We start from the raw sequence: 18754 nt of genomic DNA, 5'->3' as shown, positions 1-18754 counted from the left end.
CAAAATGTTTGTTTTCAATAACCCAATTAGGTAAAAAATAAACAAAGCATTACATTTCCCAGACGCTGTGCGGAAAGAAAACCAAATACTTTTTGTCACAGAAACGGCCGCGTGGTCTAGTGGTATGATACTCGCTTTGGGTGTGAGTGGTCCAGGGTTCAATTCCCTGCTCGGCCCGTTTTTTTTGTTCTTCAGCAAGGATGGGTTACCCGGCTCAAAGTGCAGAGTTATCGCGTACGGGTGTGTGCGTGTGAGTGTTGGTACTGCCGCTCTAACTGCGTAAGCGTACTGATCTCAATAGGGCGTGCAGTAATTTGAATGCACATACTGAATTGCTGTATATACTTCTGCAACTCATTGAATAAGTCTGTCACTCAGTAATCGTCTCCTTGGTCTGTAGAGATCATTTGGTTAAGCCCACAGTGTCCAATCAAGTCCTGTTGATGGTAATGAGCGACCTCTCCCCCCAGTGTACGATTTTATTCCGTATTTTCAGCCATGTTGAGTTGTTATCCAGAAGTTCATAGGAGCAATGATCAACAGAACATTTGATATCATGTGTATTGCTCACAAAGACTGATTATCTAAAGAGTCGTCATTCTCGCTTGTAAACAGTCATGGTTTAATTGATACATATTGCTGTACTTATTGTAGGTGCTTGCGTCTTATGCCATAGAGTCAAATTGAGTTCTGGCGGATGCGCTGAGCCAACAAAAACACGACACACATAACACACTAAAAGAAAAAGAAATCTTGTTGTTCATAAGATAACTTCACGGATAACAACAGGAAACACAGAAGACAGCCTTTTTGAGCACAATGCAATTGGAATCAAGTCCAGCACCAGGTAAAATGGATGAGATTTGTGGTGATCTCGAAGTTCTTCGAGCTCTTGCAGAGATTGAATGTAGTGATTACGATACAACTGTGTGGTCATTAATCGGTATTCCAAGGAATAAGGTCATCACTATTGGAAGAGCCGCCTCAACCGTGTTGAAGATCAACCACATGGCGGTATCTGGAGTTCACTGCAAAATATGGGCAACTCAATTTGACGACGTTTCGGTACCGTTGATCTACCTCAAAGACCTCTCTTTAAACGGAACCTATGTGAATGACAAGAGAATCAAAAGGCATGAAATAGTTTTGCTAGGCCATGGGGATGTTGTTCGAATTCCCTTTGGAATTGAGTTGGGGTTCAGGGCGCTAGGGGGAGACTGCGAGAAAGACGTTGCCAGGAAGTTGAAGGATCTGAACTGCATCAACGGTGAGTTTTCTGAATGGAAGATCGATGACAGATTGTTGGGTAGTGGAACATTTGGCCACGTATGAGCATACCAAAGAGAGTTTGTGATCTAAAGAATCTGGGAAATGCACTAACATATTGAGAAAGGTTTTCGTGTGTAAGAGAAACTGGGATTCCAAGCTATGTGCTGTCAAGGTTATCAAGAATTACAGTGGCGTTGTTCCTTTTGAAGCCAAAATTTTGCAACAACTTGATCACGTAAGTAACAGACAAGGACCATGTTGGAAGAACTAATTACTGATAAGTGTCAATAACAAACAGCCTAATGTCATTCGAGTGTACCAAGCACAGATTTCGAAAAACCATCTTTACATTTTTGAAGATTTGTGAGTGTTTCTTTCCCGGTCCAAAATCAAATGTTCGAAGCACTAACTGAAGTAGGATTTGTGGTGGTGATCTATTTTCGTACCTTTCCAATGGTTCTTCTATTTCGCCGATTCCTGAGTTTGAAGCCTTGATTATTACATATCAGATCATGTGTGCGCTTCAATACCTTCACAGGAACAACATTGTGCACAGAGACTTAAAAGTGAGTTCACATTTTTACGAAAGGCAAATCTCATGTTGAGAGAAAACTGACCAGTTTCAGCTTGATAATATCCTCTTGGAGTCACCTGAACCATTTAGCAAAGTCTTGCTCGCCGATTTTGGCATTGCTAAATCAACAAGAGGTCGAATGTTCACCGTTATAGGTACACCAGAGTACTGTGCACCTGAGGTTGGATTTGAATTCACCAAATTACCAGAACAACAAATGAAGTTTAGCAACTACAAGAGGACAGATGAGCTGACTTTGAAGAAAGGTTATGATAGTAAATGTGATATTTGGTCATTAGGAGTAATAGTTCATATTATGCTCAGCGGTATTTCACCTTTTTACGAAAATGGGGAACAGGAAAATATCATTCGCAGCGCAAAACGAGGAGCTTTAAAGCTTCAGATGAAGGAGTGGCAGAACGTGTCTCAGGAAGCCAAGAGTTTTGTTCAAAGCCTTTTGCACGTTGATACCAAAAAGCGCTTTGATATCCAGCAATGTTTCAAGCATGAGTGGATCAGGAAACACGAGGTTGTCCTAAAGGATATTGTTCAGAAGATAACAGGCTGATGCCCAAGTCAGGGACGATCAGGTTTCAAAATCCATTGCTTTACTGAAGAAAAATTTACAAGTGAATTCAAAGGATCATTCAATATGGCCGAGCTAACATCAGCTTATTACAAATTTGATCGCTGAGTCAGTATTATAGATCAACATGGGTTTGATTCAATCACTTTCGTATGGTGTATATGGAAAATCTGGTGCGACATTGACGCACTTGAATAAACTCTGCATACAACGCGCATCGTCCGAGACTAAGTTCTAAGCATCCAACAACAATAAGTAGAGAAACGTTAAAACCAGGTCTTTCTCTCTCTGTGAAACTAGCGTACCCCTTTTGAGCTGTTTCAGATGTTGAACAGTTCGATTGATGATTGGAATCCGTTTTCCTTCTGTTCTTATTATCCCGCATAGATGTACTTAATTCACGTCACATGTAGTTCAGCATTTTAGGAGCACATCCGTAGTTACCAAGAGATTTATCGATGATTGGCTATATCCAACCTTAAATTCTACACTGTTACCATAGCAACATCTCGCTTAGATGTTGAACCGTAAACCTAAAAATGAGTCAGTTGTTAAGAAATAGCAGAGAGGCAAATACAGGAAACACCCAGCAGAGATCAACAGACCGCTGTAACGGTTCACCAAACAGATCCCCCTTTCACTGAGTTTACATGCGTGCTTTACAACCACTCACATGAGTTCAATGATCAAGAGAACCACGTTTCACTCCCAATATGAGAGGTCGGTGCTCTAGAGGTCTGGAGCTGCATTTTAGAGGTTGGAACCCTTGGAAAGATGGACTGTTCGTCATTCATTGTGCCCCATTATCCGATCAGGGGTGCCATTCTACATCGAGTGCTGGAAAACAATGACAACGGTCAAGGATCGGACCCGTTAAATATACTTTCATCTCTCTATTGTGCTTCACTCCGCATCTCATCTGTTTCCGCAGTGACCCATTGATGCGATCTTAACATCAACGGCCCAACTCTAAGCATTCATCTTTACCAGCAACCAGCTTGATTCCAAAGCTAGTATGGTACCGTTACTACAGCCCTCGAATATTTATTACATCAACCTTTGCCGTGGTTGGATGTCCTTTTTTGACCTGCGTTATATATCCTGTACAGCAACAGTACACCAGCCAGCCAATGAGGCGGGTGAGGCAAAAAAGGACTCAAGCAACAAGGCATGAAAGAAAATGAAACTTTCCCGCGCCGCTTCGGTTTTCTGAAAATTATAAGCACACTCAAGGGTGAAATTGATGTGTGAAATTATTGAACAAAGGCCAAACAATGTATATAAGTAGAGTATAGCAGCCATATAATGCGTAGTTACTATATCTGAACATACTGCCCTATTTCTTCTACAATCACTTGTTGACTTGTCATCCAAGGTGTTATGACGGAGTAGCACACAATTCCGGGTTGATACAAAGTTACACAGACCATACACGACGCAGCTGCGTAAATTTCCCGAAGTTTTTTTTTCTTTCTTTTTTTTTCCTGCCCTCCTTCTGTGTTTGTTCCTTTCAGGTTGTCACAGCACCGAACAGAGGCCTTTTTGACGCATTTCCCACAATTATAAACAATCCTAAGGGGAAAAAAGGAAGGGGAGAAAAACAAAACAAAACAACCGGTTTGTTACTCATCACAATTTCCTCATTTCTTTATAACTCTGAATATAGACAAGCTCGAAGAGTCTGTCTAGATAGCAAGAAAGGTGCTCTCCAAGGACCGTATGAGCGATTCAGAAGGATTGAAGTCGCCACAGATGACAAAGACCAAAGTTTTATCGTATCAGCAACTGCTGAACCCGGCATCGCCATCCACGTCGCCCCCTAAGACAAGCTCACACACACAGACGGATGCTACGCCCAAGGATGAGAGGTTAACACCCTCGACACCACCGCGGAACACAGCATCTTCAACAAATCATAGCCCGGAGGATATCACGCAGAGACGTGGTTCTCATTCATCTAGCTATACGCATGAAGCGCGTATTGTGTTACCGCCAATGACACCATCGACAAATACGCATAAACGTTCAGATAGCATGACAAGACTCGGGAACATCCCGATGACTCCTATGACGAAATTATTACATGATGATGCACATGGAGAGACTCCGTTAAGGTCACCATCTCACGCTCACGATGACGAAGATGGGGGTAGACCACCGATTAGACAAATAACGAACAAACTCCGCACAAGGCTTAACTACGCGATGGTGAAATTCTCCAACGGATGGACCGACCAGTCCTTGGATGAGCTGGAGAAGAACTTTGCAGAAGGAAGCTCAAATGACGATCAAGCACATCTTACTGTCAGTAAATCTGCATTGTTGAAGAGTCCCACGAAGGTTACAAAGCCAACGAGGAGTAACATTTTACTGTCACCACGGAAGGGTTCGAGGGAGCATCGTAAGTCCATGGAACCTCTAGACGCTGGTGGCTCGGCAAGTGCCGCATTTTTGCATGCCATTTCCAAGAGTGGCTCACCAAAGAGAAGAAATTTCCATAACGCGCTGAGGATTGTGCCAATAAGTCCATCGAATGCGTCTTCACCCAACCGTGTACGATCATCACAGGAGAGTCCGGAGGCTGAAGCCATAGAAACACTAATGTCGTTATCATCGCCTAGATCGTCAAAAGTGTTGGAGTTTCCCGTGGTTAAATTACAGCCACAGCCACATATCCAACCACACCCTCATGGTCAAAGCTCGTCCAGCGCTCAATCACAGACAAGCTTCACTAGAGGTTCATTACCGAGACAGAAGCTGGTGTTTGGCGATGAGGATGAGAGCGCCATCTACCAGACCGAGAGCGAAGACACGGAACCTGAAGATGCAATGGTTGATATTGACGCGCGCACCGATAGCGCACCAGGCACCCCCTCATGAGCTCTTCCCCCGAGAACAACACGAAGAAGAGCGATCTTCCCCAGATAATTTTGTATTATAATATCCAGATGTACGTGTATAGGTTTAATAGCTACTAATAATGTATGGTTATGAGTTAAAGTCTTATCATCGACAACTGGTTTATATATACCGAGGATTTGTAACAAAGCTGAAGGTGGCGGCAATTTGCGGAGAAGATAAGTGCCAAACGGGTTCAAAAACCGACAAAAAACAATCGTTTTACAGTCCGCTTGCGCGCGGCCCTCAGAAAACAACAGAGGCCAAACGAAATTTGCGGAGTTTATCGCTTGTATCAACGCCTTTTCGCACAAAGTTGATGACTATTTTTGTCGGGTTGTTTATCGTGTGGAGAAGAGGCACAATCACCCGTGGGGTTTAAAAACACAAAGTGGGTGAGCCTGCAAGACAAAACCAAGAATACGCTCAGTTTAATTGCCGTAATGGTGTGTGTGTGTGTGCAGCCAGTGCTTATGGTGTGCTTGGATTTGATATGCACCGTGTATAAACGACATAGGTGTCACTTGGTGGGTCCCCAATGCGGGTTTGGGGGATTATTTGCTTATAATACCGGGCGATTTTCTCTTGATACTCCTCCTCTGTCTTCAAGCAGTGCGGTTGTAGGATAAAGACAGTACGAGTGAGCCATGTATGAAAAGTATACGAAAGTTGTGGAGGCGGAGTTCCCAAGGATGATGATGCATTCCACCATCCCCATGGGCGCGCCGTTGGCCGTTGTGTTTGAGCACTACAGGCTGAACAAGCACCTTGTTGACGAGTTCCGAATCCCTGTGAACCTGTTCTTTATGGCGGGTACTGGGATGACGAAGGCAGTATGGAAGTACCACATCAACAAACTGTTTGAGTACTCGCAGAGTAATCCTGAGCTGAAGTGGCAGGTCACAAACTGTGTGGCGTTGGATCTGGTCAACCATGGTGATTCTGCGCTGGAGAACGAGGGCATCCTTGGATGGCAGTTCGACTGGAGAGAAGGCTCCCATGACCTGATCCAAGTTGCAAAGAGTCTCAAATTACAAGGTGAATCCATAGTGATTGGCCACTCCATGGGCGGGTTCCAATCATTGTATTCTACTCTCATATCTCCGCTCATGTTTAAATTCGTCATTGCTATTGAACCGGTTACACATGGGGATGAAATGGCAAGCGTTGTATTTGCTAAAAAGATGCTTCCTGCGGTTGCTGGTGCGATATGCACAGAATTTGCCAATGAACAAGAGTATTACAAGTACATGAAGCAGAGGAGCTTCTATAGGAACTTCCACCCACAGGTTTTTAGAGACTTTGTCGATTCTGAGAAGATCGTAAACCCAGATGGTACTGTTCGTACAAAGACAACAAAGCAAATCCAGATGATTTGCTACCATGCAGGACTGCGAATCTTCCCAAGGGGGTTAGAACTGATATCCATGATTGAACGACCAGTGGTGTTCGTTGCGGGCGAACGGGCAACCTGGACCCCCAAATCTTGTGTTGGAGAGGTTAGAAACGCTTTACAACACGGCGAATTCTATGAGGTGCCGAATGGTGAGCATCTGGTGAACTGTGAGGATCCAGATGCCATTATTGAAATCATCCAGAAGAGCCTAACTAAGTATGTGAAGGAGAAATCAGATACGAGAACTTCTGAACTGATTGACCGTAAAAAGTATAACGAGTTGTTCGATGAAAATTACTCTAAATTGGCAGCTGAATTCTTTGAAAGGAAGTCAAAGATCTAAGCTAATGACTTGGTGAACAATACACACACATTACGAAATCTTGTGGAGCCTACTTCAGTGTAAACAGTAGTCAAAAGACATAATTAGTTGATGTTCCTTATCGTGTTGCTCCTTACCGAAAAAGTTTTGGCACCAAAAAGTTTTTTTTTCAATCTTTTGCCATTTTTTTTTTTTTCAGATGGAAGCTCGAAGAGGTCATCGCCGTCGAAAGCTTTTGAAAAGTGTTTATAACATAACACGAGAACCATGCCATTGCCTAAAGAAACCGTCCTTGCCCTTATCGAAGGATACTTGAAGCGTAATGATCTCGACGACATTGCAAAGAAGTTGAAAAAAGTTGTCCAAAAGAAAGGTATCACTATTGAGGATACCGATGACAAGTTGGAGGAGAAGTTGGCATCCGATGCTCAGGAATCCGATGACGAGAGCGATTCATCTGCTGACGACGAAAGTGAGTCTTCGAGTTCTAGTAGCGAATCTGAGTCATCTTCAGAAAGTGAGGGAGAAGAAGAAGACTCAAAGAAGGAAGAGTCTTCGAGCTCCAGTAGCGAGTCTGGGTCATCTTCAGAGAGTGATGATGAAGGGGAAGACTCAAAGAAGGAAGAGTCTGGTAGTTCCTCCTCATCTGAGTCCAGTTCCTCCTCATCTGAGTCCAGTTCTGAGTCCAGTTCTGAGTCCAGTTCTGAGTCCAGTTCTGACTCTAGCTCTGACTCTAGCTCTGACTCTAGCTCTGACTCTAGCTCTGACTCTAGCTCTGATTCTGAATCTGATTCTAGCTCTGACTCTAGCTCTGACTCTAGCTCTGATTCTGAATCTGATTCTAGCTCTGACTCTAGCTCTGAATCTGACTCCGACTCTGATTCTGAATCTTCTTCTTCTTCCTCATCCTCCGATTCTTCAGATGCGGAAACAGCTGCAGAATCTTCCAAGAAGAGAGCCCATTCCTCTTCTTCATCCTCATCTGAGAGTGAAACAGACTCATCAGATGAAGAGGACAAACAAACTGCAAAGAAGCAAAAGACCACCAATCAGGAATCCACCAAGAGCTCCACATCGTCAATCACATCCGACGATACTTCTATTGCAGCAACACCAGAGCCAGAACTCAAACCAGGCCAAAGACACCATTTCTCCAGAATAGATAGATCCAAGATCTCCTTCGAAGGCGACGCACTCACAGACAACACCTACAAAGGTGCAGCTGGTACATGGGGTGAGAAGGCCAACGAGAGATTGTCCCAAGTTAGAGGCAAAGATTTTACAAAGAACAAGAATAAGATGAAGAGAGGTTCATACAGAGGTGGTTCCATCACAATGGCCTCTGGTTCCTACAAATTCAAAGATTGAGAGCCCAATTGCCTCGTCATTCCACTCTTGCTATTGTACTCGCATTAATCATTAACCGAATGTATAACTTTCCAATAGTAGAATATAATTGTGATATTATCCATATATAGAACTGGCCAAATGGTGTTTGTTGGTTGTTGTAGTAACGCTATGAGGTGTGTGGATGTTTTGAAGAAATTTCACTTTTGTAAGCAATGGTGATAAAAGTGGCTCATTAGAACCAGAAAACGTCTTCAGGAACAAGGAGGAGACTGGTCAAGATGTCAGGTAAACGGACGTACGATGAAGATGATGACTTCTCAGAGTCCTCGAACTCCAGTGGATACGATGATGATCTTGATGATCCACTCTTTGGCAGCTCGAAGAAGACAAAGACGTTAACAGTGGCAAAGAGGAAACCTAATGAAAAAGTAGCAGAGGAGGTTTCATCAATGGACCATTTGGCTCATTTGCCAACCGGTTATGTACCAGATGTCGTATCAAAGATGTTTCACAGACACGACTTTTCTTATCTGGAGCTCAAGCCTGACCATGCTTCAAGACCCTTGTGGATATCACCAAGTGATGGTAGAATCATCCTTGAAAGTTTCTCCCCGCTGGCTGAACAGGCACAAGACTTCTTGGTGACTATTGCAGAACCTGTAAGCAGACCTAGTCATATTCATGAGTACAGAATTACTGCTTATTCGCTATACGCTGCAGTTTCTGTTGGGCTGGAAACAGCTGATATCATTGCGGTCTTAAACAGACTCTCCAAAGTACCAGTGGCGGAGTCGATAATCAACTTTATTGAGAGTGCAACAGTATCATACGGTAAAGTGAAACTGGTTTTGAAACATAACAGATACTTTGTTGAAAGTCCGCAAGCCGATATATTGCAAATGCTTTTAAAGGACCCTGTTATTGGTGCCTTGAGAGTAGATTCTGCAAACTTGACGTCGTCTAACGGATTGACGACAGCAAAGGCTCCGACTCAAGGAGGATTGGTCATTCCAGGTACCAAACCGGGCGAGTCCTCTGACAATGTTGAAGATATATACGCAGCAGTTGTGGGAGAAAAGGCAGCACAGGAAGAAGAGGACGATGATGATGCCTTTGATGCAGTGCATTCCTTTGAAATATCGAACGACTCTGTTGAGGTTGTCAAAAAAAGATGCCAGGAAATTGACTATCCAGTTCTTGAAGAGTATGACTTCCGTAACGATCAGAGAAACCCAGATCTGGATATAGATTTGAAACCCTCGACACAGATCAGACCTTACCAGGAGAAGTCCCTGAGTAAGATGTTTGGTAACGGCCGTGCAAGATCAGGTATCATTGTGCTGCCATGTGGGGCTGGAAAAACCTTGGTGGGTATTACTGCTGCTTGTACTATTAGAAAATCCGTCATTGTCCTTTGTACATCTTCGGTGTCTGTCATGCAATGGAGACAACAGTTCTTACAGTGGTGCACAATTCAACCGGAGAATGTTGCAGTTTTCACATCGGACAATAAGGAAATGTTTAGAACTGAAGCTGGTCTGGTTGTATCAACATATTCGATGGTTGCAAACACTAGAAACAGATCCCATGATTCTCAGAAAGTCATGGACTTTTTAACGTCTAGAGAATGGGGGTTCATCATTTTGGATGAAGTGCACGTTGTCCCAGCCGCAATGTTTAGAAGAGTTGTTACCACAATTGCTGCTCATGCTAAACTTGGATTAACAGCCACATTGGTTAGAGAAGATGATAAGATTAGTGACTTGAATTTTTTGATTGGACCAAAATTGTACGAAGCCAATTGGATGGATTTGGCTCAGAAGGGTCACATTGCAAATGTCCAATGTGCCGAAGTATGGTGTCCAATGACATCAGAATTCTATCAAGAGTACCTGCGTGAAAGTGCAAGAAAGAGAATGCTTCTATATATTATGAACCCTACCAAATTTCAGGCTTGTCAATTCTTGATTCATTATCACGAGAAGCGTGGTGATAAAATCATTGTTTTTGCTGATAACGTCTATGCCCTTCAAGAGTACGCACTAAAGCTTGGAAAGCCATTTATCTACGGTGGCACTCCTCAACAGGAGCGTATGAACATTCTACAAAATTTCCAGTATAACGACCAGGTGAACACAATCTTCCTTTCAAAGGTTGGTGACACTTCAATTGATTTACCAGAGGCGACATGTCTGATTCAAATTTCTTCGCACTATGGTTCTCGTCGTCAAGAAGCTCAGCGTCTGGGTAGAATTTTAAGAGCTAAAAGAAGAAATGATGAAGGTTTCAACGCATTCTTTTATTCTCTGGTTTCCAAGGATACGCAAGAGATGTATTATTCCACTAAGAGACAGGCTTTCTTAGTCGACCAAGGCTATGCGTTCAAAGTCATTACTCATCTTCACGGAATGGAGACCTTGCCGAACCTTGCTTATGCTTCAGCTAGAGAAAGAAGGGAGCTGTTACAGGAAGTGTTGTTGAAGAATGAAGATGCAGCAGGGTTGGAAGTTGGTGACGATGCTGATAACTCTTCAATAGCAAGAAAAGATGGTCTCAAACGTGCTCAACAGAGTTCTGCTGGCCAGAAGAAGGCTAAAGCACAGAGAACTGCTGGATCACTGGCCTCTTTAGCTGGTGGTGAGGATATGGCATACGTGGAATACACTGGAAATAAGAACAAGGAGCTGAAAGAGCATCATCCATTGATCCAAAAGATGTACTATAAAAAGGGGAAGAAATGAAGCGAACTACTATATAGTATAGTCTGATATATATAACGACATAACACACTTTTATTAATTAATTATCAACGTTATTTGAGATAGTACAATAATGTATGATTCGTAATAACAAGGAAGACAAAGCATAAAACGTCTCTTAACTTTGAACCCTTCAAACTACCTGTTCAGCTCTTTGCTTTTCCAACTCATCTACAACTAGATTCTCCAAATCACCCAAGGAACCTTGGATGTTAACCTTCAAAGTAATGACCGCATCAATCAAGTTCTGAACCTTTGAATGTAGTAGTTCTCTTTCTTGTTGAACATCGCTCATCAGTTTCTTGTACTGCATGTCCACTGTCTTTGTATGTTGGTCCAAGAGGAGTTTGTTTTGTTTAGAGTTGGAATGCATTTGCTTTAGATCGCTCTCGAGTCTTTCAACTTCTGCATGATAAGATGTTGCCTCTTTAGTCATGTTTTCGTAGAGTTCTTCATAATCCAACTTAAGGGTAGATAGTTTTGCATTCAAGGATTCAACATTCTCAGATTTTTCAGCAGTTGTTTCATTCAAGGAGTCAATCTTTTCCTGAAGACTGATAGCTTCATCCTGTGACTCATGAATACGAGCACTGATGTCATTCTTGAGCTTTTGAAGATTGAGGCGAATGCTTGTTTTGAGATCTTGACCATCTAAGAGAGCCTCTGGACGAAGTCCTAGACGCTCCTCACTCAGAAGGTTGTCCAGCTTGACAATATACTTCGATGCATCAATTTCTGGCGAAGTGGATGCAATTGTATAAATACTAAAATTGTACTGTTTCAAAGTATTTGACAACTGTTCATAGACATGTTGTGACTCCATTTCCTTTGTGTGCACAATCTTTGATATGTCATTCAATCTAAGGTTTACAGAGTCGATGGCCTTAGATATCCGATCTCTTTCGTTGTTCATTCTATCAATATCCTTTGGAGTCAGACCTTGGTCTGAGATTTGCTTCTGAATCTGTTTCTTCTCCTCTTCTGTACGAGCAAGTTCAGTTTCCGAGTTATCCATTTCTTTCTTTATCTGTTCAAGAACAGAACCCCATCTCAGCTTTCTCGTCTCCATAGAGTTAATATAAGCCTTAAACTTGAACAAATCACTCTCTAGAGCCTCGAATTTTTTCTCAACAGCATTCAGGGATTCTGATTCAACAATGAGATTTTGGTAAGTCTTTTTCAATCGATCGTTGTCCCCCTGAAGTTCTTCTGTTTTGGAAACCATATCCTTGGTATATGACTCGTATTGAGCTTTCATTTCATCATAAAATACGGAATATTCGTCTATATTGTTCAAAAATGCGTTGTAGGACTTGATGATATAATTCACAAAGATTCGTTCCAACTCGATTTCATTACGATCAACGCCTTCATAGTCATCGGTAGACTCGAAAAGAGAGGTGATTTTGCTGGCCTTAGAGATTAAACCAGTTAACCAATGAAGTATACCCAAGAACACAGGCCAGTTCTGACCACCAACAGCAGAGATCTGTGACTTGTTGATCGATTCCAAGTATGGATACTTGATATTTTTCAAAACGTAGTAAACTTCATGTTCAATACTCTTTGTAAATCTGTAACCAGGATCAACTTTCTTGTACAGAAACTGGAAAATTAGTACAAAATCTTTCTGTGTGGGGTTTCTAAGGGTTTTTGTAGTTAAGGAGTGCTTCATCTCAGTTTCAAAGTTGTTGTTCAACAAGAAGTCAAAGACGTTTTGTTGAATAGATTGTTGATAGTTCCGATCACGTAAGGGCCTTGGATCTTTGGACTGGGAGAGACTCAAGGTACCCAATCCAAACGACGATTGTCTATTTGTTGGACGTGAGACTGATGTGACACCAGCCAAGCTCTTTCTCTTCCCAGACCTCAACACGCTCTGTTGCATCATCTCTGTCAATCCAGGACCCGACGTTCTCTTCTGGATGGCACTTGAATTATTGGTTCTTGGAGCCCCAATCATAGATTGTCTTGCAGATAGACGATTTGAGTTTCTCTTGATACTGGACGACAGCTGTGGAATATGAGAGACGTTTTGAACTTGGTTGAGATCAATCTGGGATAATGGTCCACCGTCCATTTTCGCTCTCTTAGACGAATAGTTATCCTGTGACATTTAAGCAGAGTGTTCAGAAGATCAGCTGTACACTAAAATGGCAAAGAAATGGTGTAGAATGTCCTCTAAAAAGCTGTTTCGTCTTTGTTTTGAAGTTTCTAAAGGGAATAGGAAGTATGGGTTTGTTTACATTTGTTTACATTTGTTTTTTCTTTTGTTGTTGATGTTTCGTTTTGTGCGCACTGCAGCCCCCCCTCAACCCGCCGAGGTTTGTTTTGATTTTCGGGAGTTTGTCGTCACCAGGACAACACAATTGGTTTTTTGTTCCTTTTGTGTTCTCCTCCGTAAAAGGAAAGTTTCGCGCAATACAAAGAGGGAGGAGCTGAAACAAAAAAAAAGCATTCTTGACTGGGGCCACAACTCTATGCACTGTTGGAAAATTTTGTGTGCGATGAGCTTCCCTTGATGCCTATATGAGTAGAAGCTGTGGACATCGATAGCGAAACCATGAGCGAACCTAGAGTCCTGGCTTTAGTACTTGATGCCACTCCACTGATTACTCAGCATATTTCAACACTTAAAACATTTGCCAAGGAGTTCTACACCACTCCGACGGTGTACAATGAGATTAAAGATGAGAATGCAAAGAAGAACCTTGCACTATGGGGAGAATACTTACAGGTTAGACATCCTAAAGCTGAATTTATAAAGAAAGTAACGGACTTTTCCAAGTTGACAGGTGATTACGCTGTCTTGAGCGCAAACGATATCCATATTATTGCGCTGACGTATGAACTTGAATGTGAGTTTAACCATGGGGACTGGAGATTGAGATCGTTCCCCGGTGAGAAGAGGGAGTTCAAAAGAAAAGTTGATGCCTTGAAAGAGAAAACTACTGTTGAAGCTGTGGCTGATGCTCCTGTTGAAGCCGAGGTGGATGCTGTTTCACCAGAACAATCTATAGGATCTTCAGAACCTACTGAGAAGAAGAAGAAACCAAGACGCAGAGGCGGTAAGAAGAACAGAGAAAGAAGATTGGCAAGAGAAGCTGCCGAGGCCCAAGAACAAGCTGCCTCTCAACACGAAGGAGAGCAAGATCAGAAGGCAAAGGAGGAAACTGAGACCAGCAAGGTGAATGCAGAGGAAGAAGTATCACAAGGTGCTATAAATGATGCACTGGACAAACTCGACGAGAAAAACCAAGCACAACAGGTTCAAGATCTCGAAGAAACTTATGAAGATGATGACGATGATGGTGAATGGATCACCTCGGAAAATATGCTAGACGTTTTAATCAGGGATAGTGGAGAGCAGATTGAAAAGGAGAAAGTGAGCACCAAGATCAAAGTTGCTCTTGCAACCGGTGATTTTGCCGTTCAGAACGTCTCCATGCAAATAGGTCTTAACCTGATGAGTACAGTCTCTGGATTACAAATCAAGAGGGTGAGGAACTATATGATGAGATGCCATGCGTGCTTCACCATGGTTCCGATCCCAAAGAATGGTCAACCAAAGCACTTCTGTCCAAGATGTGGTGGTCAGACTTTGCTTAGATGTGCCGTGTCAGTCGACTCCAAGACCGGTGAGGTGACTCCGCACCTCAAGGCCAACTTCGAGTGGCATAAGAGAGGTGATAGATACTCACTTGCATCTCCATTGTCTAAGAACACTCAAAAGAGAATGGGTAAGAAGGGATTCGTCCACAACAAATCTAACAAGCAGAAGGAGTACGAAGAGCCAATCCTCAGGGAAGATCAGAAGGAGTATCAGAAGGCTCTTAAGGATGACGACTGGTTAAGAAGAAAGAACGAGAAGATCCTGGACGACTACATCGGTGGGGGTTCGGCGGACAACTTTATCTCGCCATTCGTCGCCCAAGGCTTTAGAGCCCACGGTGTGAAGGTTGGAAAGGGAAGATACGTCAACTCTGGCAGAAGAAGAAAGTGAGCGCTTCTTTGGAAACCAGAACAGCGAAAGATTTAGGAGACAAAGAAAAGCAAATACATATCATTTGGTATATAAAGACAGTTGTATTTTCTCTCTTAACCTACAAATTGTACGGTGTAGAAAGACACTCGGTGTTGTTTTACCACAGCTGAGGAACAATTCTGCTCAATGAAGAAAGCGGAAGCGTCAAAAAAAATGGGGGGCAAAGCCGCTCAAACCCAAAAAACACAACTATGACGTTACAGTTTTCCAAATTGCCTATTTGGTTCGAAATGGCTGCTCAGAAAAAACACACACAAACACAAACACAACAAAAACCACCGTCGGTGTGGAAACAGGTGAGAGAAAAAAAGAGCATCCTAGGGCAAACAAAGAGAACAAAATTTATTTACAAGGAGGTTTTCAGATATAAAGGGAGCATAAAAAACTCACAAAAAAGCACAAGCAAGCAGAATCCAGCGAATTTTTAATTGAAGCTTATTGAAAACTTTCCATTGCAGAACAGAACCACCCGACTCGTACTTGAGAAAGAGAGAAATAGCAAGATTTCGCTAAGGTTAGCAATGACAGAGAATTCCGATAAAACTGCTTGGGCAGAGGAGAGTGCTGAGCGCACTCTGTCATCCAAGGATATGGCTCTCTCTAGTTTACAATGCCCATCACCACCACCGATCCTGAACACTGCGGTCCTTACTGGTAACAACATCTCACAAGTGTCCATAGGCAAGATTATAACGAGCGAGCTGGCTGGCGATGCCACCGATGAGGCAACAGCAGGGGCTTCTAACCTCAACCCACCTCATGTCCAAGTACGAGCCCCTCAGTTTGAAAACAAGCCGGTAACAGGAGCAACAGCAATGTCATCAACAACAACCCCGACAACTACGGCATCTCCGTCACCACAATCCCCGCCACCAACAACAACGAAATCAACAACAACCACAATTCCAGGACAATATTCAAATCTTCAACACCCGACTCCTATAACACCAGGGCCACAGCTGAAAAAGATAGAGTCCCATACGAGCTTTACAGGCCTTGCATCTTCTTCTAACGGTGCCATGAGAGGTCGAGCAGCCGCTACTGCAGTTGTTGCTGCAGTTGCCGCTGCAACAGCAAGAGGTAGACTACGGTCTGTTTCTCCAGTGACTACAACGAGTCCTCCTTTGTCGTTGGGACAAACACTGAGTGCGTCAACGTCTGCAGTCGACCGGAAAAGTCCAGATAAAATTGCACATCCTCACTTCTTTGTCGAAGATACTATACGTCACAGTGGGTCTCGCTCAAGAAGTAACAGTTCCACAACTGCCAACAGTGAGATTCGTAACATCCCGGAGGTTTTGAGCGAATTTGACGAGTTATCCGAACCTGTGGCACCAGTAAAGAAAGAAACTACACAGAACGTTGATCCAAGATTACCGCAGGATGATGGTAAGATACATATCTTGTTTGGTGCATGTGGTAGTGTTGCCAGTGCCAAGATCAGACTGATTGTGAAAAGACTTGAAGATATTTATGGTAAAGACAAGCTGTCGATACAGCTGGTGCTAACCAGTGCAGCCGAGCATTTCGTTTCACGTACAGATTTTGGCCCAAACGTGTTTATCTGGCGTGACAAAGATGAATGGTCCACGTGGAAGACCCGTACAGATCCAGTATTACACATCGAACTGCGTCGTTGGGCTGATATCTTGATCATTGCTCCGTTGACAGCCAACACACTCTCCAAAGTTGCTCTTGGTATCTGTGATAACTTGTTGACAAATGTTATTAGGGCTTGGAACACACAGTATCCAATTGTTATGGCTCCTTCCATGGTGAGTTATGCGTACAACTCTGTACAGACAAAGAGACATCTGAAGACGATAAAGGAAGAGATGCCATGGATCGAAGTTTTGAAACCAGCTGAAAAGATCATTGGAAGTTATGGGGATATTGGTATGGGCGGAATGATGGATTATAACGAGATTGTGGATAAGATTGTTCATCAGCTTGGTGGATATCCAGAGGATGATGACGATGATGACGAAGATGATGATAATGATGACAATAGCAGGGGTACGAAGAAAGATTCCAACAGTGGTAAGGCAAACGGTTGCGATGATGATAATGATGATGATGATGATGATGATGACGATGATGATGACGATGACGACGATGACGACGATGATAACGATGACGACGATAATAATGACGACGATTCAGAACTAGCCATTGAGAGTACCGATGGCGACAAAGTTGTCAAAACCACTCCAAGTAAGCTGACAAAGGGACTTCGAAAGCTAACAGTTGCTGAAGAAGATGGCGAACTTTCAAATCCCAAACTGTCGCTTTAATGACGAGGAACGGTTTGGCGTTGAGGCCAAAGATATTGAAAACCAAAACCACGTATAATTTTATCGCATCAGCTTCGTGGAACCACATCGTCTCATCATTAACTCACATCTCGCATCTCTTATTTACTTGTCTCATTCTCTGCTGTCATTTCATGATTCTTGCTTAAATCATTATTTTTAGTTACTAAAGTTTTTGATATACATACAATACGGAGTATAATTTTATGTACCACCGAGGCGCCTGTGCTTATTTCTCAACGTACTGTTTTACACACAACGTAAGAAACGCGTACTTTGGTACAGTTGGATGATTATGTCTATGCTGACTACGGTAGCGGTTTCCTGCCTCTTTAGAACTCATTGTTGGGAAGATTGGCCGAACACCAAATAGGCGCAAATCACCATTTGTTCAGAGCCCTCATGGATTGCTATGGACTCCCGGGCCCAGAGGACCCACCAGATTAACGCAGTGAGGACATGGCATATCAGCCATGTCGTCCAGTGTGAATAGTTTGGTCTCTGTATGTATCTATGCGCAGGTTGTACATGCTATTTGCTGTTGTTAAACTGACCAGTTAAAACAGCGGTATCGCGAGTTACCAACGCCAAATAAAATGTAGCCACTCAAAGCCAGCGAATCTGTCAGCACATGTTGTGCAAACAGGCGGGATATCACCCGCCTCATCCCATAATAACCTTTCTACACAGTTTGATCATGGACCCCAGACGTCAGCAGATATTGCCCAATTACTAATGACGAATGTCATTTCCCACAAGAGGAATTGGTGAGTAGTATTACCAATCACCGTCTACACATTTTGACGCTCGAGACATCTTTCTAAATCCCTTCAAACTTAGACAAGTCACACAGTTCAGCAGTGCTGAGAAGTTTCAAAGGCCGTATTTTTTTCTTTTTTTTTCTCTTTTTCTCCTTGCTTTTTATCTTTTCGATCGAAGGGGGAGCCTGTGTCGCAAGTTTTTTCCTGTGTGACGTTAGTTTTCGATCCAGCAAAAAGCATAAACGAAGCATTATTTAACGCCTTTTATTACAAATTCTACAACTGGTAGTGAGTCCCCAGATTCGATAACGGTTTATTGGCCTCATAAATCACGTAGGGATCTTTGTTCAGCACCTGTAATCTTATCAATTGAACGACATTTATCGTAAGCATAGGCTGTGGTGATTGACTTATCGCTAATCGGTAGTGCTTAACGTGTGAAGGAAACCAAAAAATCCATCGGGATTTATATTTTCCGCTTC

The 18754-nt window shown here is 42.9% G+C and overlaps 8 protein-coding genes and 1 non-coding gene across 9 annotated transcripts; 8 read left to right on the top strand and 1 right to left on the bottom strand.

The window, feature by feature from the left end:
• The first annotated feature begins 105 nt into the window (after window positions 1-105).
• Window positions 106-177, top strand: CYBJADRAFT_t37. Its single transcript has one exon. It is a non-coding gene; the product is annotated as a tRNA-Pro (tRNA).
• A 675-nt stretch (window positions 178-852) lies between these two features.
• On the top strand, window positions 853-2411 carry MEK1 (serine/threonine protein kinase MEK1; the record flags this gene model as incomplete). The annotated part of the gene is made up of 5 exons (XM_020212471.1): window positions 853-1326; window positions 1394-1504; window positions 1568-1632; window positions 1688-1835; window positions 1896-2411. The coding sequence occupies 5 exons, from the start codon at window positions 853-855 to the stop codon at window positions 2409-2411; spliced, it is 1314 nt and encodes a 437-aa protein (XP_020072491.1).
• A 1529-nt stretch (window positions 2412-3940) lies between these two features.
• On the top strand, window positions 3941-5658 carry WHI5 (transcriptional repressor WHI5). Its single transcript, XM_020217725.1, has one exon. It carries the CDS (start codon window positions 4149-4151, stop codon window positions 5307-5309), a length of 1161 nt encoding a protein of 386 aa, XP_020072490.1. The 5' UTR covers window positions 3941-4148; the 3' UTR covers window positions 5310-5658.
• A 487-nt stretch (window positions 5659-6145) lies between these two features.
• On the top strand, window positions 6146-7115 carry LPX1 (triglyceride lipase; the record flags this gene model as incomplete). Its single annotated transcript, XM_020214390.1, has 1 exon — window positions 6146-7115. One exon carries the CDS (start codon window positions 6149-6151, stop codon window positions 7064-7066), a length of 918 nt encoding a protein of 305 aa, XP_020072489.1. The 3' UTR covers window positions 7067-7115.
• A 197-nt stretch (window positions 7116-7312) lies between these two features.
• CYBJADRAFT_188568 (nucleolar and coiled-body phosphoprotein 1 family protein) lies at window positions 7313-8535 on the top strand (the record flags this gene model as incomplete). The annotated part of the gene is made up of 2 exons (XM_020217308.1): window positions 7313-7757; window positions 7980-8535. The coding sequence occupies 2 exons, from the start codon at window positions 7313-7315 to the stop codon at window positions 8411-8413; spliced, it is 879 nt and encodes a 292-aa protein (XP_020072488.1). The 3' UTR covers window positions 8414-8535.
• A 110-nt stretch (window positions 8536-8645) lies between these two features.
• Window positions 8646-11215, top strand: SSL2 (TFIIH/NER complex ATPase/helicase subunit SSL2). The gene has a single exon (XM_020214389.1). The coding sequence runs from the start codon at window positions 8674-8676 to the stop codon at window positions 11134-11136; it is 2463 nt and encodes an 820-aa protein (XP_020072487.1). The 5' UTR covers window positions 8646-8673; the 3' UTR covers window positions 11137-11215.
• Window positions 11216-11287: 72 nt separating this feature from the next.
• NDC80 (kinetochore-associated Ndc80 complex subunit NDC80) lies at window positions 11288-13234 on the bottom strand (the record flags this gene model as incomplete). Its single annotated transcript, XM_020212530.1, has 1 exon — window positions 11288-13234. The coding sequence occupies one exon, from the start codon at window positions 13232-13234 to the stop codon at window positions 11288-11290; it is 1947 nt and encodes a 648-aa protein (XP_020072486.1).
• Window positions 13235-13677: 443 nt separating this feature from the next.
• Window positions 13678-15267, top strand: NOB1 (rRNA-binding endoribonuclease). The gene has a single exon (XM_020214388.1). The coding sequence runs from the start codon at window positions 13718-13720 to the stop codon at window positions 15155-15157; it is 1440 nt and encodes a 479-aa protein (XP_020072485.1). The 5' UTR covers window positions 13678-13717; the 3' UTR covers window positions 15158-15267.
• A 1305-nt stretch (window positions 15268-16572) lies between these two features.
• CYBJADRAFT_120451 (flavoprotein) lies at window positions 16573-17142 on the top strand (the record flags this gene model as incomplete). Its single annotated transcript, XM_020212323.1, has 1 exon — window positions 16573-17142. A coding segment is annotated over one exon (570 nt), but the record flags the coding sequence as incomplete, so codon positions are not given.
• Window positions 17143-18754: the final 1612 nt, after the last annotated feature.

The sequence above is a fragment of the Cyberlindnera jadinii genome (assembly GCF_001661405.1).
Source record: "Cyberlindnera jadinii NRRL Y-1542 unplaced genomic scaffold CYBJAscaffold_2, whole genome shotgun sequence".
Taxonomy (NCBI): domain Eukaryota; kingdom Fungi; phylum Ascomycota; class Saccharomycetes; order Phaffomycetales; family Wickerhamomycetaceae; genus Williopsis; species Williopsis jadinii.
The sequence above is the reverse complement of the archived record's forward strand: the minus strand, read 5'-3'. Positions and strand labels throughout refer to the sequence as shown.